At 41.8% G+C, this 27,691-nt stretch overlaps 1 protein-coding gene across 14 annotated transcripts in view; it reads right to left on the bottom strand.

Annotated features, from left to right (window-relative positions):
• Positions 1 to 27,691, bottom strand: part of ANK3 (ankyrin 3) — a 338,252-nt gene that overhangs the window by 26,843 nt on the left and 283,718 nt on the right. For 8 of the 14 annotated variants that reach the window (XM_064430021.1, XM_064430020.1, XM_064430018.1 and 5 more), the window contains 10 exons: positions 25,555 to 25,709; positions 19,113 to 19,324; positions 17,357 to 17,564; positions 16,725 to 16,821; positions 15,361 to 15,589; positions 14,648 to 14,773; positions 13,699 to 13,821; positions 13,176 to 13,202; positions 11,407 to 11,488; positions 449 to 8,134 (listed from right to left, as the gene is read on the bottom strand). In XM_064430021.1, coding sequence (XP_064286091.1) covers positions 449 to 8,134; positions 11,407 to 11,488; positions 13,176 to 13,202; positions 13,699 to 13,821; positions 14,648 to 14,773; positions 15,361 to 15,589; positions 16,725 to 16,821; positions 17,357 to 17,564; positions 19,113 to 19,324; positions 25,555 to 25,709 — 8,945 coding nt within the window. The remainder of the gene's footprint in view (positions 1 to 448; positions 8,135 to 11,406; positions 11,489 to 13,175; positions 13,203 to 13,698; positions 13,822 to 14,647; positions 14,774 to 15,360; positions 15,590 to 16,724; positions 16,822 to 17,356; positions 17,565 to 19,112; positions 19,325 to 25,554; positions 25,710 to 27,691) is intronic. The other 6 variants (XM_064430030.1, XM_064430031.1, XM_064430027.1 and 3 more) reach the window with 5 other exon arrangements.

Raw genomic sequence — 27,691 nt, 5'->3', positions numbered from 1 at the left:
AGCCAAAATGTAAAACTACATGATGTCGTGTAATGAAACCAAACATGCTGACAATCTAGCTGTCAAGACTTAGACAAGTTGTTCAATTACTGGTGAAAACCACCAAGGCCAGATTATCGTCTATTTTCTCTACTTTGACAGAACAAATACACTGTCACAAAAGACATCTTTCAATTTCTGCGTTACATCAATTTCTGAGTTACATGAATGTCTTTGGCATGCTTCACTAGCTTTCTACAGTACAGAATTTGTTTGAAGGAAGAAAAAAGAGAATAAGACAGCACATACAGATGACAATGACAGAATGAAAACTACAGTTAAGTCACTCCACAGGCAATCACAACAGTTCATGCACTAGGATCAACAAGTTGAAAGTTTTACAAACTAGGCTTGATCTCCACGAGGTGAGCCATGAGAGCTCCAGAAACCTGACTGCCTTCATTCTCACCAGTCCTCTTACTCCTCCTCCTCTCACTGTCGGCCTTTTCAATCTTTGATTTTATAGATGCTGCCTCTGTTCTCATGTCTCTAGCAGACTTCGGTGTAATGGAAGGCAGGTAAACTTGAGTAGCTTCTGATAAGGATGTGTTCCTTGATGTACTGTCTTCTTCATCATCAGAGACCTCTGACTGCATCTTTTTCTCTTCATCAGAAAGACGATCCACAAGCTTTAATGTCTCACCACTAATTCCCTTAAAATATTCAATAGAATGTTTACATACCTCCCTAAGCTGGTTTTTCTTTACTTTAACTGTTGTCATGGTGACGGAGGTAGATCTTACCTTTACTGGTAATTTAGAAGGAAGTTGTTTTGGTTTTTCTTTCTCTACCTGCTCTTGTTTTGGCAGGGCTGGAGTTCTTTTAGCTAGATTACTCCTATGTGTGTTTTTTACAGGAATCCTAGACCTTGCTTCTATACAGGGAGAAGAATTATTTTGTTTTGCTTTGTCAGGCTTACTAGCCTCTTTCGCTTTACTCCCTGTATTGCTTTGGAGATTATTTTGGGAAAAGACTTGTTTTACTGAGCTGGCCTTTACAGGAAGCTTTGATTTTCCTCTAGCTCCTACCAACTCTGTTGACTTTTGCTGCTCTCCGTGTGGCTTTTGCTTATCTCTTACTCTGTGTCCTTGTGTTGTCCCTGTACCTTTTCCTGAAGTGCTTTTCGCTTGATTAGCTTTCTGGAGGGAACATTTCGGTTCCAAATGTTCTTTTAGCACTACATTAAAGGTAATATCATCTGTAGGGACAGCAGATGAATCCAAATTGTTGTTGTTATTAAAATTATCTTTTGGAAAATCAGTGTTTTCTGTTTGCCTACAGCTCGTCTGGCTAGAAGCTGAACTCGCAATCACTGCTACAGTTTCATTTTCTAATCCCTCACCACTTGGCATCACAGCTTCTATCTTATCTGTCACTTCGCCAGGGCCATCTTTCTTCAGAGTCATGGTGGAAGCAGAAATTCCCATTTTAATTGGTGTGCGCAATTTGGGATCAACTTTGGAAGCGTTTACTGCTGCCGATGATTTCTCCAGTGAGTTACTACCAAGTGTTTGCTCCATGCAATCTCCACTGGCCTGGGTGCCGGGCTTATTTTCAACTGCTGTTGTTTCTATTGGTATCTCTAGGTTTGTTTCTACAGTGCTGTCCCCTGCCTGTGGCTGTGTGATGGCAGTGACTGTACTTTTATCCCCTTCCCCCTTGTCCCCTGACTTCCCTTCAGAAGTATGCTCACCAATCTGAAAAAATTGGAGTCTTTCTTCAACAAAATCCCTCTTGCTCATGTCAATTGCACCACTGCGAGTCATCTCAAACATCTTCCCCTCATGAAATGGGAAGGGGTTGGGCTCGCTAGTTGGCGTACTCTCATCTGTTGGAGTTCTGGCTGGTGTTGTGTCAGGTGTTGTTGCTTGAGATCTGTCTTCCACTGCCAGACCAAATGGCTTAGCCTCATCATCCCTTGATTTAGTCTCAAACACTTCATCGTCACCTCGGTTATTCGACCACGGGTCAAAATCTAGACTCTTGGTGGCCACAGTTTTGAAAGGTGTTGCGAATTCTTCGTCTACTTTGTAACTGAAATACGAGTCAGGAAATACAGTCCTGTCAGGGTGTCTGCCTTCCAAAGAGAAAAACTGTGCCCCTGACTTCTTATCGCTCTTATCTCCAGCTTTGTCCGAAGATGGACCTTTTGAAGGTGTCTTGTCTTCTTCAGGGCCTACCTTGCCTTCCTCCTCAATGACTTCAAGCTTACTCTGGCTAAAGCAGCGATCAGTCTGCTTTAGAATGCCTTCTGTAGTCCATACGTCCTTTTTGGTTTCAACTGCCGGACCTGCAAGTTTAGAATCACTCTCAGTTAAACCATCATCTTCATCTTGCAAATCATAACCGTCAAGAGAGTCAATCTCTGTCGCATCGGTATCATGGGAGAATTCTGCAGTGGTTGCTATGGAACACTCTGTGACAGACTGGTCATTGTTACTCCCATTTTGCACTACATCATTCTGGGGTGAATCAAGCCCAGTGTCAAACTCATTGGGTTTCCCAGAAGTGGGATGTCCTAACTCTTTCTGTTTCTCAATCTTTTCAGGGGCCTTGGGTTTTGAGGTCTCTTTCTGGTCATCTTCCAGCTCTTTCAGTTTGAATGTATACTTTTTAAGTGGAACAGGTTGATAGAGGGATTCATCATCACTGGAGTCACTGACATCTGCTCCCGGTGGCACAGGAGAAGGTGGCTGTACTCTGATGACAGGTTCAGCCAGCTGGCACTTGTCATGTTCATCCTGCAAGTTCACTTCAGTCATCTCCATTTCACTCTCAGTGGAATAATGAGGCTTCTTTTCTGATTCGCCTTGATCTGCATCCAGTGGTGGAGGAGGAGGGAATTCAATATAGGCAACCCTGTTACCTTTGGGTCTTTTGTTAGAGTCCTTATTTATAAGATTAGGTAATGTTTTGTCAATCTGTGGTTCCTCAACCTCTGCCTGTTTCACAGAGGTTGACTTAGCCTCTGCTTCCTCCTCTGACTCCTCAGACACCTCAGGTATAGGGCTGGGCTTGCCTGGGATATAAGCTATTAGTGAGTCAGGTGTTTTAGATGTAAACTCGTAACTCACTTCCTCTGAACTCGGTGTTTCTGGTGTTAAGGGGCTTTTACCAGAGCTGTCTATAAAGGACACTTGTTCTAGTGTGTCATCTTCTGGACTACCTTGTGGAGAAGGAGGTTGTTTTTGCTGCCTAGCTGTGTAAAATGTCCCCCTCGTCTCTTGTACTGTCTTACTTTCCTGACTGACAATTTTTTTAATACTGCCTTGTTGCACCTCTTTCTCATATTGCTTTCCTACTTGAACAAAACTGACATAAACAGGTAAGGTCTTAATTTCTTTTACTCCCTCAGTGCTCACTAGCGGTGCAACTTTATTCAAATAATCACTGGCACCGGGGTCAGCTATGTCACTTGAAGGAAAATCCTTTCCTGGGCTACATTCTAAAGAATCTGGTGATTTGCTAGGGGATAGCTCTGTTTCCTCAGCAGGAGGACTTAGACCTATTGAGCTCTGCTGCTTGGTAACTTTTCTGATTTCTGAATGCTTTATTTTTTCATCTTCCACATAATCAATCTGTCTTTCAACTTTCTCCTGAATCACAGCTGATTGGGATACTTTAGCTGAAAGTTCATAGACACCATCAAGCATGGCTCTCTTCTCCTCAACAATTCTGACTGGAATATGGGACACAGCAATTTCTTCTTTCCTTTTGGATATTTTATCAGCCACTTCACCATTACGTTCCCCCTCCCTGACAACAAATTCTCTGTACAAAACCCTTTTTGAGGGGGATTTTACAGTCAGTTCCTTCACTTCTTCTGAATGGATTCCATTTGAGGCCACTTTGTGCTCTGTCACAGTGATAAATTCACTTTTTTGGTCAGTTTTAGATTCAGCATGATCAACATGGTTTTCTTTTACTGTATCTGGAACCAGCACATGTGAAAGCTTTTCCTTCTGTGTTTTATGGTTAGAAGTTCCAGGACTTTCCCACGTCCTATAGATTTTTTTGTCCCAGTGTCCCTTCGTTGTTGAGTCTGAGCCATACGCCAGGTCTTTTGCCCGTGGTTCTGAAATGCATTCTTGCACGCCTTTCCTTATCTCAGCTCTTTGTGTGTCCGAAGCACGAGAATCTTCCACAGCTTTCCCTTTACCTGGAACAAGGTCTTCCTGTATTTTCACCTCTTTCTGTAAAGCTGTGCTCCCATCAATGACCTCTATTTGCTTTGCGTGTTTCTCTCTTGAATAGGACTGATACACTGGTAACTTACTTTCTTGCAATTTTTTTACCGGAATTTTGGACTGACCATCCAGCTTTTTTTCTTCTTGAGTTACGTCCTTACTTCTGGGACTTATACCTTGCTCAAATTTAAGCCTAATGGAACTGAGCTTTGATTGCTTCAGCTGAAACCCAGTCTCAGGCACTCCAGTCTGCTGAGCACTTCCTTTGTGTTCCATAGTTCGTTTAGAGTCCTCTGCAGGTTGCACATATATCCTTTTTTCGGGACTGCTGGGCAAACTGGATGCTTTCCTCTCATCCACCTTGGGAAAGCACTTCCCATCCTGTGCATACTGCTTCACCTTACTCCATTCATCCCCAGATGATGGCAATTCAGAGAGCAGAACTTTCTCGGGGCTGCTGCTGGCAGAGCTCTGGCTAGAATGTATTTCCTTGCCATTTTTTTTATGCTGCTTTTTCTCTGGAGACTGTAGCTCATCATTCAACTTCTCTGTTTTATCCCGAAAAAACTGGGATACTTCAGTCAGTTTTTCTTCTGCCTCTTTAACAGTCCTGTCCACCCTGTCTTCATATATCAACTTTTCTCTACCTCTGTCTAATCTGTCCTCAGTAAAGCGCATCCACATTGTATGTTTGTGACTACTAACATCTCCAGTGTAGTGTAACACTGTCACTTTATCAAAATGATCCTCCTTAGACATTTTACCTACACCATTTTCAGATACATCCTTATAGATTTTGGAGAGAATCTCTTTTTTGGGGGCAGTAGCTACTTTTTCTCTGCATCGTTTATCAGTCCCCTGTAACTCTGCACTAAGGGGTAGAGCATGGTCAGTAACTGACTCCTCAGTATCAGAATGAGACACATCTAGCTTTTCTGAAAGAAGCATTTTCTCAGCAAACCTGTAAGACTCCCCTCTTAGTTCTGACAACTCATCATCATGGTATTCTATTGAGTGCTGACTCAAAAGCTTCAGTGTTTTGTAAGAGTCATCAGACATGAGTTGAGCAGAACTAGGGCGACTGTCTTCTTCCTGGGACACGGGAGTGTTAACTCTAGAGGATTCCAGATAAGAAGGAAGTGACTCTTCGGCCGTGAGCTCCTCTTCTTCTTGCTGACCTTGTTCGTCTGAACAAGGAAAAGCATCATGTTTTTCCAACTCTTTTAAGTTAATATCTCCCCGAGGTAAGTCTTTCTGATATACATACATTTCTTTTTCTGGATGCTTTTTTGTTTCTCTAATAATGACTTCAGTAGGTTCAGCCTGATTACCTTGTTCAATATGGACCTCTATTATTCGCTCCAGTTTGGGTTTCATTTTGCTGTCCTTCTCTGCATGTTGTGGTGAAGTTTCAGCAGACTTGCTAACATCGGACGTTACTGATGATTTATGTTCAAACAGACCTGCCAGTTCTTTGGAAGGGTCACGTCCAGACTGAAAGGCTTTCATTATGTCATGAACAGACATTGTTTCCTCAATTCTTTCAGAGGTACTTTCTGTGCATGGAGGTTTATGATAAACCATCCTAGTTGTGGTAGTGATATGAGTTTCTTCTTTTACTCGGACACCTTTACTAAGGACGCACTTATGGTCGTCCTCTTCACTGCCACTGGCTTTCATTTGAAAAGCTTTAACCTTCTCTTTAATGGACCCAGAAGGTTTTTGCTCCAGCTCCATAAATGTAGGGGAAGGTTTTGAGGCTGGTAGCTCCTCTGCCTTCTGCTCTGGGATATCTTCCGAAGACGGTTCATAGCTGCGGATGACATGAACTACTTCAGTTCTTGTTTCTGTAATGACGGGAGGGATGGGCACATCGTGGAAAAGTGGTTTTGGCCCTGTGCTTTCAGCACTTTGTGGGGCAGAAGGTGTCTTTTCACTCCTCGTTTCAAAGCCACTGTCAGACAAGGGACTTTTATCTTGATCATGTTGAGAAAAGTCATCTGGAGACTCTAAAATAGTGTCTGTTCCAAAAAAGGAGTCTGCAATTTTACATAACTCCTTTTCCGATGTTGAAGGCCTCATGGAGGCTGGAGGCATTTTAAGTTTATGTTCCTGCAAAGCGATGGCTGGTTTTAAAATGCGCTTTTGTCTCTCTTCACCTTCTTTTTTCCCCTCTTCAAACTTGTACTTTATGTTTGTTAATGAACTGCTACCGATATCATTTGCTAAGTAATCAATAACTTTTGACAAGCTATAATCCTTTTCCGACATGGTTTTAGTTTTAATTTGGACCTTCTCTGGAACAGATATAGGAGGGCTTGTCAAAGCTTGCTGTCTCGCTTCATCAATCTCCTCTGTACTGAACTCTACCCAGTCATCCTCAGACAGGTGTCCTTGATCACTTTTGGGTACTTTAGCCGACCCTTTACTTTCTAAACACACATCCTTTTTCAGAATCTCACTAACTTTTACTAAGTCCTCTTTTACTTTCTCAACAATTTTAAAGGGCTCTTCATCATCAATTCTACCCTCTTTTGGTATGTCAGGTTGGAACGGCTTGTCCTCTGCAACATCTGTCTGCAATATTGCAGTCATTCTTATCAGATCCTCTTTCATTTCAGCAACATCTTTCAGTATCTCCTGACTGGAGGATAAGGAAGATGGTGTGGACAATTTGAGAGCAGAGGGTGCTAAAAACAAGGATGATTTTATTGGAGATGAAGTTCGAGTAAAGGTAGGCTGCGTGCGCGCCTCTGTAGTCAATGTTTTAATAGGTGACAGTAGCGCAGCGGCTGATTTTGTAAGCGAAGACGACTCTGGGAGCTTCTTTAATGCTGGTTCAGACAAAACATTGACTACAGAATATACTGGCACTGTTATTGTTGATGAAGTTACTGATGAGGTAGTTGCAGATATTGACCCAAGGGCTGTGTACAAAGCACCTGCAGGAGGAGTTCTCATTGACTGGAAAGCTGATGGTGCTGAAGACACAAATGACCTGAGTGGAGAAAATGGCATTGTTGTAGCTGTTGAAAACACTCTCTCAGCCGTGTCAGCAACTGCGTTAGCAGCACAAGTTGCAGAATGTGCAGCTGCAGAGATCTTGTCTTGAAAAACACCTGCAGCTTTGGATCCATTTATTAAGTTGGCAGAAGATGGGTATTTCAGAGGTGACACAGACCCATTGAGCAATGGTACATCTGTGTGCCCAGCTACATGTTTTGCTGGCGACGAGAGAGACGAGGCCATCATGACTTTAGTGGATGAAACGGCATCAACTGCTGACTTAGCAGGTGACACCACTGACTTTAGAGGGGACGATAAAAGTGAAGATGCTGATGTGATGACCGATTTAAGTGGCAAGCTTGAAGAGTACATGTTAATGTTGGATTTGGGGGATGCTGGAGGCGTCATGGTTATGGATGATCTCTCCAAGAGAGATCCTGCTGTAGTCACTGGAGATGTCCGAGAGGGGAATGTGGTAGTGGAGGCCAGCCCTTTGAGGCTGGCAGCTTCTGTGACTGTGGGAGCTCTGATGAAAGAGCCTGAAGTAACCTGCATGTTGTAGGGAGGCTGCGAGACCACAGTTTTTATTGGCGAAGAGATTGTCCGAAAGGATCTAATCGGAGATGCTACATCACTAACAGATTTAACTGAAGACGTGGTAGAAGCTCCTAACGTGGATTTGATTGGAGAAGTAGAAGAAACAGACCATATTGATTTTAATGGGGAAGCTGTAGGAGTGTTAGAGGAAGAGCTTGATAAGGAAGTGAAGCCTGATTTGGTTTGCCCAGGCACTGTAATTGGAGCTGTTGTCCATGACTGATATGGCCGTGTTGAAAAGAATGGCTTGTATGAGTAAGTAGCAGGTAGGGATCTTGTTGCTCCTGCACTCCGTTCAACTGTTTCTTAAATTGTTAAATTAAAATCAAACGTAAAAATCAACAAAAATGGTTGAAAAACAGAGAGACCAGAGAAGAAAATTGGTCAGTAAACGTTGTAATATTACAAAAAGCAAGTACAATTGTTTGCATGAGTTGGGATGAAAGAGGCAAAAGAAGATTTAAAAAAGAAAAGAAAAAAATTAGGAACGAGCCATATACTGATAACTGGTCCAAACCAAAAAGCAACATGAAATGGAAGACAGGAAGCACATAGCAACCAAATCTGCAAACAATGGAGAACAGAAAACACACAAAAGGAATCCATAAGGTAAAAATAAAGCCACATCAAAATTTCTTCTCTTACTTCCTATTGACTTTCTGATGTGCTACTTCTGAAATACTCATAACAGCTTTATTTTGCCTGTTTAGGTATGTCTCTGCTTTGTGCAACTATTAGAATTATCTGTTTAATAATTTCTATTGTTGTTCTGTTCAGATTTGATCCTATAAAAAATATAAACTTGCGTAAAATGACATTATGTAGCTAAAATATTTTTTTAAACCGCTTCATAACTATTTCATGCAGAAACCAAAATTCCTTTAAGTGACAGGCAATTGATGTGCAAACTGTGAAGCAACTGGAATAAATTCAAATCTATATCTCCCATGCACAATTCGGATATGCTTCACACTCACAAAGCCAATAAGAGCAAGAGCTTTTCTGAGTCAATAGTAAAAATAAAATAAAAAAAGAAGAAAGAAAGAAAGGAAGGAACATATGCATTTGTTTCTCATGCAATATTCCTTTTGTCTGGTAAAATTTAAAGTAAAACTTTTCATGAAATGATTTTAAGAAGCATATGTCGTAAATGAAATATGGCAAGTATGATGTATGATAGTTGTGAGCAGGCAAAGCAACTGAATCAGTTTTTATTCATGCACAAATGTCATGTCAGAACGAGCACACAGATTAATACATTTCATATGGTGTATTAAGCACAAATACGTAAACCTTACAAAATAATTTCACGAGAGGTCATTAAAAGAAGAGTACACTTTTTCTACAAGATGTAGTGTCTTGGTACCTTTTGAGGAGATTTCTTGTATCAGCTCAAAGACAGACCTGTTCAACTTTACAGTTCTCAAAAGGTAACATTAGAAAGGCAGTCAAAGAAAAATAGATTATGAAATGATTTCCTAGCAAGGACAAACCTGTTAAATGTTATCATCCCCCAGAACTCTCAGCTTATTCATAGGCATTTTGAACAGAATCATCATCAACCACATTTTGCATCACAGGAGGCACTCATGTCAGAAAGTATTTCTGGGAATCCCATTACACAAACATATCCTCTGATACAGCAATAACATTCAGAGAGTTGACACTGAAAGCAACTTTGAGGAATTTTTTTTTTCTTTAAAGTTGGAATTAGAAATGGAGCTAAAATATCCAAAGAACTTATTAAACATACCTTTCTCTGAAGTTACACTAATAATTTGTCAAACCTTCTTGATCTGTCTTATAGACAGACAGTAACTCACAGTGAAAGAAGCTCAACAAGGCTAACACTGAACTGTTGCAGCACACACACTCCTACAGAAGAGTGAATATTCAGTGCACCACAGGTCCATATCTTTCCAGGAGAAATGTGCTGGTCCTATAGAGGCCAATCAAAGCCCAGAAGTCAGTGTGGATGGCTGGTGATACTTCATAAAAACATTTATGTTGAAGAGAGCTTGAGTACTAGGCCTGACTGGCACAAACTAAATCAAGAAATGCTCATTTTCCTTACTACAATATTTTAAAGTGGAAATACACTTCTCTCTCCCCACCCGAACAAAAACCCCAAAATGTACTTCATTAAATCAACTATTATGAAGATATTATAAATACTATTATTTATTATGAAGATTTAATTAGCAGTAGCTACTAACATTCACCAGAAGTTCATAGAGTCTTGAGTTCAAGAAAGAAACCCCAAAATGATTCTGAAAAGAGCTAATAACTGTTCAGCAGTTAGTGTTAGGATGTGTCTTCACTGGAACCCCACTGCACCATCACGAGCTGGTCTGTCACAACAAACCCACAGGCTGCCCTCCTCACTTCTTTTTTTGCCTGTCAAATCACAGATTCAGGGACATTTAAGATGCTGCTGCTGTGCTCCTTTCTGCAGCTGAAGAGCTAAAAAATCTGCCATTTTTTTTCAAATGAGACTTAATGGACCTTTGGTGAATAAATAAGACTTTTTTCTTCCTTCCTAGTGAGGGGGGGGGGAAATTAATTGTGAGTGATATACACAGTCATCAATCTTCTTTCCAGCAATTTAATTTTCCCTCTCTCTCAGTTCCCATCAAGCCTGTGACAATACCTTAACAGTCCATCAAGATGTCTCAGCAGATCTGATAGCTTCTTCAGATGTTATATGCTTGGAGTCTTCTTCCCGGCCTGAGAAGTGTAACACATTCTGGAGCACATCTGATCCAAAGAAGCCACAGATCTTACAGGATAATTAGGCAGCAGCCATCCAGTGGGAACTCCCAAGACCCGATGAAGTTTGTCTATGGATTTTATGGAATTATATCAAAGGGTCTGTTGCAGGGTAGCAACTGAGGAGTCAAAAGGGGGGCGAAAAAAAGGCAAGAACAAGCCTGGAAATGGGGAAAAATAGCAGTTGACCTTAGAGAGGAGAAGTGAGGAAGAAAAGCTAAGCCAAATACATTATTGTATTTAACTGGGGAGGAAAGGAATGGCACAGGTCTGATCAAGGGGAACACATGTTTAGGAAGAAGCAATGTGTGGTGCCAGGGAGTAAAAAGCATCTGCAGGGAACAGAGGAAAAAGGGAAGGGGAGGAGAAAGAAGAGGGAAAATATAAAATATGAGAGAGTCTATTTTGGCTATGCATCTAAACATTTAAGTGCTTATTCGAGTGGCTTTCTGAATTTTTGTGTAACATTCCGTTCTACAGCACCTTACTCTAATGTCTCAAAGGGGAGAGGAAGAAACTCTTTTCAAAAGCAATTTGCAATCCTCCTACTCTGGAACTACATTGCATTTTTAAAAACTATTATGTTTTTCTTAACTAACACAGATAATTTGCCAGTCAGGATTCTTCAAGCTCTCACAACACATGAGTTCACAGACCATCCAAGAATTTTGTTTTAGACCGCTTTTATTTTTTCCTTTTCTATTTTTTTTTCCCAGAATGACACCAAATACAACGTTTATAGAAAAAATGTCTCTTCTTATGCACAATCACATCTACATGGTTTAGTACTTTGGTAAGAGCAACTCACTCATTCCAGGCTCAGTCAGATAGCTGTAGCGCTTACGTAAAGCAAGGGAGACGAAGTTCTGGCGCCGGTCGGCTTTCTCCGTCTGCAACAAAACACAGCAGCATTCAGGGCCCTGGCAATCTGAACACACCACTCCTCAAACCTCAGCAGGATGGGCCGCTTTTCGTGGCACACAACCCCACCAGGGAGAATGGGTGCTTCCATTCAGCTTCAGGATGGCATGCTGAAGCCGAATTTGGGCGAGCAGGCAGGGAGGGGGCAGAGCCAGCCTCTGCTCCTGGTGCTGTGTGATGAGTGCCAGGCACTGCCGAGCAGGGAGCGGGGCTGCACAGAAACCTGCTGTGAGTGACCACCCTCCTGGAGCAAGCAGGGAGGGACTGCCACCCTAAAGTGAGCCCTCAGGTTCATTCCGCTGCTTGTGAGGTGGAAGAGCTGAGGCAGCAGAAGCAGCTCATTATCCTGCCTTAAAGTATCTCCATACTGTCTTATTGCACTATCACTTAATAAACTGCTTCACACTACTAGAAATGGTGTGATACTGTTCATTCTCTGTAAAATAAACCGCCTTTGGCTAGAAACAGGAGGTCAACACAAAAGACTACAGACAAGACATTCATAAGAGTGAGTGACCGATTATTCCCCCCAGATTAGCTCGTCCCGAAAGCACACACACCACGATGTACAACTGGCTTTAAAGTGAATACATTAAGGACAAAAAAAGGCATGGGAGGGGATTTTTTAATATGCACAAAATGCAAAGATGTGGATTAGAAAGCAGACTACTCTTGTCAGCTAATAAATTGCCTCACAAGTTGCTGCGTTCAGCGGGATAGCTGCTGGTGTGGTGTCTTTAATATCAATAGTCCTTCAGAGATAAACTCACTTGAATATGTGGCTAAAAATGCAGTTTGTTTAGAAAGAGAACTATTATTTTAGCCATATAATAGCTCATTGGGAACAAATTCTGTGGAGGTAAAGTGATGTTTTTTCTATTGTTATTTTTTAACTTGTAAGGAATGTTCTGGGTTGCATTGTTTGGGGGTTTTTTTAGCTACTCTAACCAGCAGGTGACAACTGCTATTTATTTGCCACCAGGAAGAGGAAAAAAAGTTGCTGCTAGGTAAATTGGAAACACTTGTATAGTTTCCTTTACAAGATGATCTCATCTCTACCTCTAATGAGTAAAACCCACTCAGTTTTCTGACAATCTAATGTTGCAGTTTCCATGAAACAGTGGGTTTTTATGCTGCAAATATCTGAGGTAATTTGAAAATAGATTTGAACACAATATTTAGAAATTGCTCTTGGCTGGTTTACTTTTTTTTTTTATTTACAGAAGTAAGATATTAAAGGCCACTACTGTGGCCTCAGCAGTACCTTTTTCCTTCTCAGAAATACAAGTTACTATAACAGTGTCAGTGTCACTCCAAGAATTAAAATATTATCCACTAAGCTCTTCTTGGCTTTGCCAAAATTTGACTTGGTCTGATAGTCATAAATATATCCTTTTTCAAAAGAAAATTAGTTAAATATTAGACTGCTTTTATTCAGTGCTTAATTTAATTTTATAATTTATAATCATGGGATTTCCCATATTTGTGCAGCCCTACTGTTTTACAACAGCTTATCAGAAATTGAGCATATGGTTATTTTTCTGTAGGTATCATTTCAACGCCACCATAAAAAATAGTTTGTTTTTTTTCTAGAACATACTACTTTTCTTCACTAAATCTGAAGGAAATAAAAACAGAAGACAGTGTGTATATTACCTCATCATCTTGATCTGACTCTGTTTCCTTTTGGTCCCAAGATGCATTGCAGAGACAAGGAATATTATAATGGACAGCAGGGAAAAGAATATCAGGATATGAAAAGGACCAAATTGGGAGCACAAAATGCAAGCTGATTTATAAGGCAAAGCAAATCCAAAATGTCAACACAAAAGAAAAAAAAAATCTTACATCCAATGCAAATAAACACGTGACATTACTGAAAGCATAAATCTATGACTTGCAGGCTGAAGCATGAGCTGTAAACAGAATTGTAAAAAATATAGGAACTTGACACCACAGTAACAAGAGACTTTAAAAGCGTTCTACATACAAGAAACCAATAAAACATACATTTTAAAAGCCTTTATCATATTCCAAAGCATTCTCATTACTGACAGTTCACAAGGTTTCTTTATGACTAGCAGGAAATAAAAAAAAAAAAAAGAGAGACAAAAACTAAAGGAACAAAACCAAATCCAACCCAACCCTAAGGAAAATGTTTACTTTTCCAAACAAATACCTTTTTGTGTGCTGGCAGAGTGATATTCAAGTTGCAGACAGCTGTTTGTGGCAGTCCTTTTGTAGTCTTTGGTTCTTTCAAAAATGATAATCGACCGCAGGGTTCCTGGCTGGTGTCTCTTACCTGGAAAAGAAAATTTGCTTCAGCATAGCAATACATAGTAATTGAGACATTAATAAGATGTAGTAATAGTAATATAGTAGTAATAGTAATATAGTAGTCATTCAGAGTCCTAGAGGAGATTTCTGGAACAGTTCTCAGAATTTCTTTCTACAAGGAGCTTTCTAGTGGGTGAAGACTAATAACACAAAGCTGGAGCTCAGCCTGAGGTGCTGAAGGAGAAAATGTGTTACTGTGAAAGAGTTTCAGGTCAGCCTGAAGTTCCCTGATGGCAAATCCAAGCAAGGTAAGGTGCTGAGTGAGTCCAGCCTGAGAGTTTTGTACTGGGATGTCACTGACAGGCACTGTCTGCTCACTTCATTTTATTCTGCCATGTTTTGCTCTTGTGTTTACCAAAATGCTTAACAACCTCTCTAGCAGCAGGGCAGCTGTGACAAGGCTGAGGAAAGTGAGCACCATTCCTGGCCATTTAGAGATGAACAGCCTGCACACACCTTCTGAAGGCTGCTCTGCAGTGCAGGATGCTATTGAATGCATCTCCTCTGCTTAATCCCCCAGAAATTGTGACCTACTGGTAAGTGTGTGGGGGCTCCAATTTGAGATATGGTTTTGGGAAGAGGTTTCGAATCCATATTGTGGGTATTCTGTTCCCAGATCTGCCAGCAGCTCTGCAGTGGCTTCAAGCAAAGCCCCCTCTCCATGTTATTCACATATTAAAGAACTACACTTACATCCCAGGGGCAAGTTAGTCCCATAGGGCTGGAAAAGGGAAGAGGGACTGTGGGAAGGGAGGAAAGCAACTAGATTATTTATTTAGTTTTTCTTTTACCTTGATAGAGAATGGCAGTCTATTTTCTTTGAAAGCATAAAAATTAAAAACAAGCTGCTGTCCTCCTTTAGTCAAAGGGGCCAGATTTCCATAGCAATCAACATAAATAGGTTTTCCTTCAAGAACCTACCAAAGAAAGAAATAAAAGTCAATAAAACCTCTTTTAATAGTAGATTCATGTATATAAACATCATTATTTCCTCCAGCTTCATTCCTGAGTTTAACCTAAGTCCCCACTTGGTTACATACAATAACAAATTAGAATATCACTGTGCATTATGGCAAGGTATTATGAGTGCAGGCAGTTTGGAAAACCACAAAGCACTTGACTGGATTTTCTAAAGTAAGAGCATGTAATTTTCTTCAAGAAATATTAAGTCAGTGACTGTGATTTCACCACAAGCCAGTCCTACTCATGACTGTGTGCCTGCAGAGCCAGTGAGAAGGAATTCCTTCCCTCTGTCTGCAAAGCCCAGCCAGGGCTACCTGACAGCAGCGAGGACAAACGCCACTGCAGACTGCACTGGGGCACCCACAAGTCCTCATGCTCCTCCAGTCTCATCCTGTTTTGTTCTTCTTTTGAAAAGTTTCATGCCACGGCCTTGCTGTGAACCTTTAATTAACAGGGCCTGTCGTGGCTTTTGCAGGAGCTGCTGCTACTTGGAAAACATGCTGCCCACCTACAAGGAGGAAGCCAGCTGCAAGGAATGTACCTCAATGTCTTTGCTTCTGGCAACTTCCTCAAAGTTCTCTTGTTGCTCCAAGGTTTTGTCCACTTTGTCGTCAGTCATGCAGAAGCAGCGCAAATTGGATTCCACGGGGTCATTCATTTTGGCAAATATCACAAACTTTGCCATATAAGGAACGCATATTAATTCTCTATAGAGCTGTGTTGCCAGCCCAACAGTCTCTAGTACTTGGTGGCAGTCTGCGAGCCAGAATCTGAGTGGGAAAAAGTAAACCATTAAATCAACTTTTCATTGTGCTCCAACAATTGCTTAAGGCTTAAAGATAAACTGTGTCCTGTATCCTTGGTCATTTTGCATGTGTACTGTCCTTGCAGAATTGCTGTAATTTCCCCTCTACTCTCAATACAGGTTTAACCATCCAGACATGGGAATACCTGGCAATGAAATGCAGACATCTAACCCTTTTCACACTGGTGCCTCATAAAACTATCATAAACTATCATAACTAAGGCTCATTTGAAGCCAAAGTGAGGAAATTGAATTTCATGTGATCTTTAATTTCCTGTAGTGTGCTGATGCTTCACTATACATTTGATTTGCTAAAACAAACACCTTTATAACACACAGAAAGCAAAATCAGATCTCCCATTCAGGCTGAAACAAACATGCCCATGGTGAAGCCTCCAGAAACATGTGCTATATTGTTATTTTCTCATCCTATGATTAAGAGTTTGAAGACAAGTGTGATACAAATTACAAATATTTTATACTTTGTATCAGTCTTTCCCACATCTATTTGGTTTTCCAGCAATTCTCTCTCTTCTCATAAAGATTTTTATAGTTGCAATGTCATTTACTGATGGATAAACTCTCTACCTTCTATACCATGAATTTTCTTTGGTAGGATATGTGATTTGTACAGATCCTGTTAAATGCCTCCGACCAGCATGTAAGTCCATGAAGTCCATCAAGATTAACTTCAACTCATCATTTTTTGTGGATTATATTTTTATGAGAGCAATTTAATATAAACCCACAGCCAGAAATGAAACATCTTTAAATTTTTAATTTTTAAAAAAACACATTTTTGTTAATCCCCCCCCCTTTTTTTTTGTGATGGAATGAACATTTTAAGCCTTCCCTTTCTGTTGCCATTTACAGAAAAACCAAAGCCCTGTGTGGCATGGCCTCCTTCAGAGGAGCCCCTATCAGAGTCAGGCCAGAGCGGTGTGTAGCCCTGGGTGCGTGGGATGCTGATGGACAAAGCAGCACCTGAGCCATCACTGCTTCACCAGCCTCATAAAAGGCTTCCAGAAAGCCAGAACACAACCTCCCAGCCAGGCATGGTGCTGGTCAAGGGAAGGCAGCTGGCAGGTCTGCTCCCATACCTGGCAGAAACATTGGTGGTGAAGGAGACACAGTCGTTGGAAAAGGTCAGCGGCGTGGTGCCCGTGATGTCCTCCCACTGCGCGGGCGAAGTGCCTCCTGTGCAAACACACACCAGGGAGAGCTCCTTTCAAACACCAAGCATGCACAGACTGCATAAAGAGTATCTCTGTCTCCACACACAGAAAGAGAACCCAGACATTACTGTTCTCCAGCAGCTGAGCTCCATGTTATCATGGCGCATCAACAACGCCTCACGGCATCACACGTCACACAACAAAAAACAAAGAGGTAAGCAAAGAGCATACCTAAAAGTCAACAGCAACCCCCCCTCAATATAAGCTAGAACAGAATAACTTCTGCAAGCTACTTTTACTGACAAGCATGTTTAATAACCAAGACTGAAATTTAACATGTTTTGGGAGAGCTCTTTTACAATGGGACCAGATACAAAGCTCAGGAACTGGTGGGAGCCCTGGAAATAACCTCAATAAACTGGCTTTGCTCAGGAGAGCTGATCTGAGCCCCAGTGGCCCAGCACACCAAGGTTCCTTTACTGGAATGCAGGAGTAGTGAGAGCGAGCACAGAGCTGCTGCCACAGAAACCTGGGCAAAAAGCAGGATTTTCTCTCACCTGTAATGCTACATAGGAGTCGAAGGCTGGGAGTTGTATCTCCTTTGTACCCGTTGGTTACTCCTTCCCCTGATGGAGGTGGCACAGGAATTGTCATGGTTATTGGCTTATGGAATTTCCTTCTTCTTGGCTCCACAGTGACAATGGGACTGAATGTTGCTTTGTTTCCAAGGATTTTTTTGACAATCTCTTCTGGAACTGGTTGAGCCTGTCAACATGGGGAACATACTTAAACTAGAGCTGCAAACTCTTTATAGACATGCAGAATTATTTTCCAAATGGTAATTCCATTTTCTTTATATTTTCTGTAGATTTTTTTTTCCTCCCCAGGAAACCTTCTCAAAGGTGATCATTAGTGAAATTCATGTTTAGTTCTTATTCAAAAACTTATTTCTGATTTCCTAATCACTAAATGGTAAAGCTAAACTATGAATCTCAGAAGGTTCTCTGCAGTATTTGCTGAGTTTTTCAGAGCATGTTTGGTTTTGTTCTTAATTTACAGTGATTAATGACATTATGTACAATTTCAAAATGCAAAGACAGGCCTGTTTTGCACTTGAGAAGAGAGGAGTAGACACTGTCTACTGGAGGTAATAGACAATTCTTGCATCTCTGCAAACACAGATTCATGCTCTTGAGGAACACTGCACTCCAGCTGACTTCTGCACTCAGTGCTTCCTGTGATTATTAGAAATACTTGTTTGGGTCAAAATCACAAAGAATGCATGAGGATACAAAAGACTTATAGGTAAATTTCACATTTGCTACAGTCAAAAGTGACAGACATGGTAATGGGAGTTTGCATCCATTTGCCTTTTTTTTTTTTTTTTTTAATTTTCAAGTCTGTGTCAATCAGGGTGACCCATGACTTGCTAATATTCAAATTTCAGAGTGCACTGATATGCAGAGAACACACAGTTACACTGCAGTCTCAGCAGTCACAACACTGCATACAGAGCTGTCACTCACACTGGAGAGCTCTGGGAAGGCAACTATATAACCAGAACAGCACAACTTCCATTTTCTCAAGATTAATCATTTTGAGATGTGAAATATCTTTAAGAGAAATTAATTTCAAGCACTGCAATTCAAACCAGCATCTCTTTTTTCATGAACCCATCAGACTTGTCATACTATTAAGGGAATTTTAAGTGATAACTAACTGAACTCAAAGATGCCTCCTATTCCTACAAAATATTTCTTTCTGTGCAGTTAGTTTAAGTAGAATTTAAGCTATATGCTCTTCCCAGATTTCACCCCTAGAAATGCCAGTGGTGAATGTCCTAAGACACAGCAGATGTACATGGGAGGTTTTTGACCCAGTAACAGCTGGCAAACAGCTGCATGTAATCCCTCCCAAACACATTCCTGTGGCAGAGGGCAGCCCAGTGACCCCGTTCACAAGCTGCTGCTTTGCCACAGCAGACAGGGACTGCACCGTGGCTGGAGCTGTGATGGCTCCCGGTCTTTGCTTTCCTCTCTCCATTCCTGGGATGCTAAGCAATGACCATGGAGGTGATCCAAGGGGAGCTGGGCTTGTGCCACAGGGAGGAGAGCCGTGCACTGAGGGACACTGAGCGAGCCCAGACAGACCCATGCCAACTCAGAGCTCAGGTGTGAAGAAGCCCCTTGTCACACTCAGGTGTGACAAAGCCCCACTGCTAAGGAGCAGTGGAAGCTCCTGGAGGCTCCGTAGCTTCCCGGCTCACGCACCAAGACAGGTGCACGGAGAGGAGCTGCACTAAAGCACCTTTACCTGGAGCCCCACGCGGATCCTCTTGGTCAGAGCCCCCTCGGGGAAGGAGGCCTGGACCCGAGGCACCGTGGTGCTGCTCAGCACCCCGCCCTCGGGGCCGATCTGGTTGCTCTCCTGCTTGATCCGGGAAACTACGGCGAAGTACTGCGGGAAATCCTTGGTGACGATCCTGCAGATCCGCTTCTTCTCCAGCTCCTCCACGCTGTCCAGCTCTGCGGGCACAAGACAGGTCAAATGTTCAGCCATGCCCTGCCCACGTTCATCCCACACAGTCCTGGGCTTTGAATAAGCCTTAAAATGCCTAAGAAGGTTGGTTTATTATTATTTATTTACTACAGCAGCAAGAAAAAGCCATTCAGTACTATCAATTATCAAGCTTTGTTTTTTCCGTGAACTTCTGTGTAAATCTTGACAATTGGGCCAACAGCAATAGACAAAAACACCTGCTAGGACACCTAAGTAGTCAGGTGTGACAGTCTGCAGTAGCAGCTACCACAGAATGACAGGTTTGTCACACAGCATAGAAGTCCAAGGAGAGCTGAAGAATGGTCAAGCTTCTTCCCTCTCTTATTTCTATTTGATCTTTCCGTGCATAGCTCCACATTATTCCCAGCCCCTTCCCCCATACAGTTCTGACATAAGGAAAACCACAGGAGATCACAGCCAGTTCATGACCTATCTCCCTTCGTGCCAGGTGTGCAATCCAGAGCTTGGCCACCTGAGACACTTGAGACAGTTGAGACTGGCATCCAAAAAATTCACACCAGACACCGAGCTCTCGACGAACTGTGGAAGCAACAGAGCTGTCTCCCAGCACCACCAGTGAACCGAGAGCAGCTTCCCTTCCACATCAGGATTCCAGCCATCTGCTCATCTGTCCCAAAATAATTGCAGCGTGCCCCTCAGTTCCTAGAGAACCTTAGACAGCCTCATATACAACCGCAACACAGTCAGGTCTCCTAATAATTAGTTAAGCACATGACACCATTTTCCCCATATATGCACTGGGGAAAACACTGTGATACAAAAAAATATTACTTTTGCAACTATATATATGTGTGTGTATTTATATTTGCATAGGTGCCCTTTGCCTTTTTATCTCTTGTAATTGGATTTCATTGCAGCACTCCACAAATTTCAGCACTTATTTTCCTCCTTAAAAAGGGAATTTCTAAATAAAGTTTGTTCCTCAAAAGATGACATTTTTATCAGATCCAGCAAGAGAAAGCAGCAAGACCAGAAGTAATACTAAGGCAAAAGACACTTTTAAATACTTTATGACTGAAACATTTTCCTCCTCTAAACATGTAAGCTCAATTACAGTTCCAAAAGAATTAGAATGCAAATTTGGTAAAATGTCAGTTTTCCATGCAAAAACATTCAGCAGAAAGTTCGGATTAATCTCACTGTGTTGCTGTGCATCATATGTACCTACCAGAAGTGGATAATTTCTTATCATAATGTCAGCTTCCATTTACTTTGACTCAGAGATTGATATCTGAAGCCCTCTAATGAATTAGTCACTGCCTGCAGCCTCTGGAGGCAATGGCTTGTGCAGGAGACAAACTGGATTCCTAAACTCTCAGGCAGGTATCATCTTGACTAGTAAATCCTCATCATCTCCTGCTTGTTGCTAGAGAAAAGCCCCACTGTAAAATGCTCAGAGAGGTGAAGGATAATTAAAATTCTCCTGAAGTAGAAAAATAGTGATTTGTACAAGAACATTTCAAAGTCCTTTGAACCTGGCAGGCACCCTCCTTCAGAGGAGGAAGATGAGAAGACAGGACTGGCAGAGCAGCAGTCAGGCATAGACAGGAGTTGGACTACATATAGGGAGGTTATGTTTGGATAATATATATGTAAGCTTCTATATAAAGTTGCCCTCTAACAGAAAAAAAAAAAAAAAGATGATGAGCAATCAAACCATCTCTCTCACAGCCCTGAGAAATGCAGTGTTAGCATGACAGAATCAATGAAACAGGGAAAACTAGTCCTGGGAGAGGTCACGTTTCCCAAACACACCTCATGCATTTTACAGAGGGAGATATCATCATTACTATTTCCCTCAGCTGCTGACACTTCAGTGCTGGGCAGAGTGTTTCAATGATAAACCTTGAAGCATTTTTTGGTTAGGTGGCTGGGTTTTGGAGGGAAGGGGGTTTCAGCCACAGAGCAGTATGCTGTGCACCCCATCATGCAGACAGGGACAGCAAAGCATGGAGAGGCAAAGCAGAAAGGTCAGTGGCAGAAGTGGGAAGAATCTCCCAACGTCACTGTCTTCCAGGCTTGTGCCAACAGCCCAGGAGCTCGTACAGCCACGCAGCTTTAGTGAGTCAAGAGAAAGGTATTGTGAATATAATTGTGCAGAAGTCTTCTCCTGCCACCCAGGAGTGTGGTACACTTATCCTGCAGTGGTTTGGTGTCTGATCTTCCACAGGAGTGATGGAGGAGATGGACAGAGGGGAAGGAGGCAGGAAAAGAACACAACAGCATACGGTACACGCTGCCACATGAACATTAGAGCTCCAGGAGAGGAGAAGAGAAACCCAGCCATGTCCTCCAAGGTCAAGAGGGACCTCACACAGGCTGTCTCAGATCAAGGAAAGCAATCACACCATTCTCTCTGGTGAGAGGTAGTTGTGGATCAAGTTCATCCATGTCTAATACCTTTCTTTTTTTTACTTTCAGATAAGGTAACACAGAGCAAGAATCTTCTGATTCGAAATAGAGCAAGACAAGTCACAGAACACCTGGCTGTTTCATGAGCTTCAAGGTGTCTTTGTGTGGATCTGGTTTCCCTTGCCAGGGCCTCAAAAGAATGTTGCCAGCACTGAAAAAGCAGATCTCACCTGACTGAACAGCTCTCTGAGTTGTGCAACCCTCCCTCAGCCCTGTCTGGAGCAGAGCTGACCTTGTCACGGCGCCCAGACCACAGGGTGGGGTGAGCACAGGATCCCAGTTCTCCCCCATACAGAGGAGTGCCCATTAAGGAATCGCTGCACTAAAAGCATGGCATGCAGGAGGCAGCTTCCACATGGAGAAAAATCCAGGAGGGGGATGGAGGCAGGGAGAGCACATGGGAAGGGGCAAGGAGAAAGTGAGGGCAGGAGGATGCTGGTAACCAGAGCCAGCCTCCCAGCCTCAGCGTTTCACACACATAACCAGACACTCCCAGTGCCACCAGGATGTTTCACCCTCAAATAAGGCAATGTCCTTTACAGCTATTTTTGTGTAGTCTTTTATCCTGCTATTCACAACACACAGTTTAACAGCAATATGTTTAAAAAATTTTCTTGGAAAGGTGGCAAAATCACTGCAGAGTGACTTATGGTGGTATTTTAAACTTCAAGCATAAACAAGGTCACACTCTGGTTTGATCTGTCGATTCAGTAATGTAAAAACTCCTGCTTCCCATCTGAAACCACACTGCAGCTGCAAGCTTACTGTAGCCACAAGCATTTGCATTTCTAGGCTCACTCACCCAGTTTGCAAGTAACTTTTAAAAGATTGGCTACCCCAGTGTGTGCATTTGTGCCCACAATTTGTCTACAGGTACCTCTAAAGGGTGAAGGAATGTTAAAAGCAAACAGAGGTTATCTATAAAAGGAGCCTGTCTGAAAACATGTTGTATTTACCAATTACAAGGCAGAGAGCTTCTTCCTAAAAAAATAATAAATTCCAAAAATACATATATTTAATTTGATTCATAAATAAATAAATGTAACATGGCCACGGGCTGTGAATTGCTACCCTTGTGTTTGGAGCCACACTCCTCCTACTCCTAAAAATGCCAAGTTCCCCATATTTGCCTAAGTACAGCACCATCCTTTAAATAAAACCTATTTAAGCGGAAACCTGACTGCACCAAAAAAACCCAGGCTCTTTACATCATGGTTCATTGTTCTCTCATGATAATAACACAAAAGTTCTGCTGTTATTTAATGGTGCAGCAGCCCTGCAGCAGTGCCTCCTGCCCGGGATGATCTGGGATCCAGGACGCGGTTTCCCAGCAGATGGTGCTGCTTCCAGCACAGAGCAGGTTTTGGTGCTTGACAGAGGGATGTCTTTGCTCTCATCCCTGCTGGATGAGGGGGAGAGCAGAACAGGAACAACCAAACAGAGAGCAAACTGCACGGCTAAAACTCAGCCTATTAAGGAGCTGCAATAAAGGGCTGATTGCCCTCCTTCAGGGCACGGGTAGGAAAGGACTTGGGGTCACAGCAGGCTTGACAGAGAAACTGCTTTAACAGAAAATGGGCACTCCTGCAGCACCTCCTGGCACTCAGAGATGATTATGCAGATGAGTTCTCTTGCAAAGACACACTAAATTTCTCTAAATGACTGTGTGGCTGCTTTTTATTTAAATTAAAGCTTGCTTCTGCCTCCAGAGCTCATACCTGGAATAAAACTTCTTCCAAAGTTATGCCTTCTGAGATGCAAGAAACTCCCCCTGAGCTAAGTCTGACTGTGGTATTTTGCAACAAAACACCAAAAGTTCAGATGCAAAAACTCCAAACCCACTCAGGTCTACAAACTCATAATTTTTTTGGTCATTGCTTGGAAGACCTTTTATATTGCAAAGGTGTCATTTAACTAGAGTGGAATTTTGTCAAAACCTTCACACTATTTTAATGCAGGGTGGGTTTTTGGTTTTTTTGGTTTTTTTTTTCTTTCCCAGCTACAGAAGGATTAAGCTAAAACAAACTGAACAAATAATCACTACAGTGAATGTGTCTGCAGTATTTTTCACCTTTTCCTCTCACAAACAGATCGCATGGATTTGTAAAAGCCATTCCTGAGGTTTGGCTTTTAAGGTGTCAAATGTTTTCACTCTAACAGAATATTGTCCATCATACTTTGTGTGATTATTTGGCTGCATTTACACCCACCAACCTCAGACAGCAGTTCCCCAGAAGGAAACAGCCACCTGAAACCCTCAGTAGACCAGAAAATTGTCCTGTGGCTCCATATTGTGAAGCTTATTATTTTAGGCTCTAAGTACTGAGGGCTTCATGATCACCCCTCTCAAAGTATTTCTTATTAATTGATCTCTTCTCTGTAAATTGTCAATTTATCTATATGTGAGCTCTTCTGTAAATATTGCAAGCTGCAGCACTTCAGAAAAATATTTCTGTGCCCACATTTCCTATCCCCAAATCAAATTAAGCTCAGTTTGAAAAGCACATGAAACAAATAAGCAAGCTGCTAATCAGTGCTGACCACCTCACCCCTGTCAAGGCACCACTGCTTCACCCAAACACCAAATCATCACTTCTGATCCCATGCCAGTGTGCAGAGAAGGAGGGACAGTGGTGAGATTTTTCTTTTTCAAAGGCTGCAACTCCTGCATTCAATCCTGCAGCAATCATAATTCCTCAAGCCATACTATCCTGGACCATGTCCATCTTTTGCCTGTTCCACTGCTTTTAGGTACCCTTCAGTGATGAGGTTTATTTCATTTTTTCAAACCCACTGGCAAAACATTCGCAGTGTCTCCGCCCTCCTGTCTGGTTGGTTCTATTACATTTATTTTGAAATAAATAGCTACAGTAGATCATCACAAAGCAAGCAGATCTTTGCTGTTGCTTTGTGTTTGTACAAGCTCAGGTGCAGTTCAAATACTTCAAAATGAAGCGTTTCCTGTTGCCCCCATGTGGATATGTTTATCCTGTGGATAAACCCTTCCAGAAAACCAAAGCTGACACCACAAACTGTTTCATTCACACTCAGATGCAGAGAGCTCGAGCAATGGTTTATCAGCACAAGTTTTGGAAAATGCTTCCTAGGAAAAGAGAGCAGTGCTGCCAAGGAATCACTGCAGCCCCACAGCCAGGCTTTGCCCACAATTTGTCTTCAGGGACCATCTGTGACAGCATCTTCTGATGGATTTGTACAGCTGGGTCCCCTCATCTTGAGGGACTCTCACACCAACAGCAATGCTCAAGCTGAACAAGGGAGCCAGACTTCCCAGATGGGCATCAGCAAGGCAGGTTGTGTACTTGTGGGAGGCAATCTCCAACAATGCCACTTGAAATAAGAATGCTCTAGGGGCCAAGCTCTGTGTCCATGGGAACGCCCCATGGAGCTGATATTTACACTTCATCCTTGGTTTGGAATGACCTTCCCGTGGCCCTGCCCGAGCAGCAGAGACACGGGTACCTCCAGCTGGGTGTTATTCTCAATTCATGCTGGAAAGCAACTGTGCAAACTCTGCTTAAGCTTGGCAAGACTTCAGACCAAAATTCACCACTCATTCCAGGATGTCTCCAGGCCACTGCAGAACAGTTTCTCCTTCCTCTCTTTCCAGCAGTTTAATATGGAACACACACTGTACTCCCTGAAGTCAGACATCCCCTGCACTGTTTCAGTTTAGTTTGCTTTAGTCAGCCCACGTTAGCAAGCCTTCACAAAGGCAAGGCCAAAGCTTTGAGAAAATATTTACCTTCATCCATGCCATTAAGTATCTCAGTTAAGTCTTCATGCTTGCTGTCATACTGGTGCTCTTTCCACGTTTCACCGTTCTCGCTCCGCAGTACGATCAGCTCCCGTTCCTTGCCTCGCATTGATCCAAAATGTGGGATTTCCACTATGACAGGGCTAGGGGAAAAGGAATCGTGTTATTTTTAACCCTATAGTTCCTCACTGCCCTCAATTTCCTATGGGTCCTTAAGAAAACTACAGTCATTTTAAATAGTTAACACTGTTACGGTAAAAATGCTTTTAAAATTGCCAAAGCTGCACAATCCTTTATAATTTAAACTATATTAATGGATAAATCAAGAATACTAATATATAGCTTGTTTTTAGTGCAAATATTTTGAAATATCTGCCTCCATGAAAAAAATAGTGACAACTTTTAGTAAGGAGAGTTCTCCTTGCTCATTCATCCTAGGGTGTAGGTGACCCAACCTGCCTCCAGCACACACAGCACTGTTGACTTTTAACTGGCATTAGCATAGTCAAAGTTTGGATTTGGCTCAGAGAGTTTGAAGGGACAAAGTCAGTTCAGAAGCAGCCTGTCTATCCCAGTGCATGCAGCAGCCATTGACTGTAACAGGAACCATGCATTTATGCAGATTTTGAACTTCAAACTAAGTCCCACAGTTTTCAAAGCTCTCCCTGGCTCTCTGTTGATGCAGCTCCTGTGAAATAAAAGTGACTGTTTTTCTTTAGCTCCACTTTCTGGTTCTCATGCCCAGCATCACAGCTGCAACCTCTGCACAGCAAACATCACGGGGAATCATTAGATCCTTTCAGAATGGACTTCTCTGGGTTGAACAACATGACAACCACATTTATATTAGTTACTGTCAAACATTTTGGGGGGAAGGAAAGGGAATGAGAAGGTGGTTAATAATACACCTATGTCACCAGACAATGTACCTTCAACAGAGGACTGCAAGTGCATTACTGAACAGTTTGTATGAACAACCAACAGAAACCACCATTCACTTCATGTGCCATTCCTCAACAAAACAGACACTGTTGCCAAACACTTCACAGGCAGGATATGCATTTTAAAGTATGCTAAGACAAACCGACTGAAATCACACAGTAAGTGAACATTTATGGATTATGCAGCTTTAAGACATTTAAATAGACAGTATCATTATTTTCCTACAGAGGTTGTAAAGGGTTTAACTGCTTTGTAACAACTTGGTTAAAAGCAGTGTCACATGATGGGAGAAGGGTGCAGCATTTCTGTGGTACTGTAGTGTATTAAAATGTATTTAATGCAGTAGAAACACTTCAAATTTAACCAATCTAGCACTTGAGCATGAAATCATAACAGCCATCATGGGGAAAAACAAACTAGCTTGAGGCCCAGTTTGCACATTAAATTCCCAGGGAGAAAAGTTAGCCTTTTTTCCCCCATGAAAATGAGTTTAATTAATATATATTTTAGATGCTTTTAGGAACACCCAGTTTATTTTTCAAGTCTCAAGTCTTTTAACAAAAAAACAGGAATGTAGTTGCTCTCTCCCATTGTGCACAGCAAGAAAATACAAAAAGTTTAAATACATTGCTTAAGATATTTATTCTCTAGTTCAAAAAGAGCACAAGCTGAAAACTAAAGCTGTAGTACAATCTTTGCAGGCTAATATTTCAGATACTGTCTCTGTAAATATTTAGAAACTACACAATTTTGTGCATGACATTTAACGAGAATACTCAGTGAGAAGGTATTGAACAGGTTTGGAACACCAAACACTCACCAATATTTTGAAAACCCAATGCAATAAATTTCACAATATGGTTTGAAAACAACAGTCAAAAACATATGGAAACATCCTTACATGTTTAGACTATACACAGCAGTCCCTTTGGGTAGCATACTTGGCTCTGTAAATTTATTTTAACAAGATGCTTCTAGCAGGTTGAAAATATTAGTATTTCTCCAATCTTGCTGAATCAATTCATTCACTTGATTCACATTTTTTTCTGAATAATCTTTCATAAGTAATGGACTTTATGTGATCACATTTTACAAATGCTCTTCCCAAAACAGTCTCACTTGAGGCCTGTAAATACCTTCTCTACCACAGGGTTGAACTTAAAGGACTGCCACTGTGTATTAA

This window comes from Passer domesticus, chromosome 8 (assembly GCF_036417665.1).
Source record: "Passer domesticus isolate bPasDom1 chromosome 8, bPasDom1.hap1, whole genome shotgun sequence".
Lineage (NCBI taxonomy): Eukaryota > Metazoa > Chordata > Aves > Passeriformes > Passeridae > Passer > Passer domesticus.
This window is presented reverse-complemented; position numbering and strand designations above follow the sequence as displayed.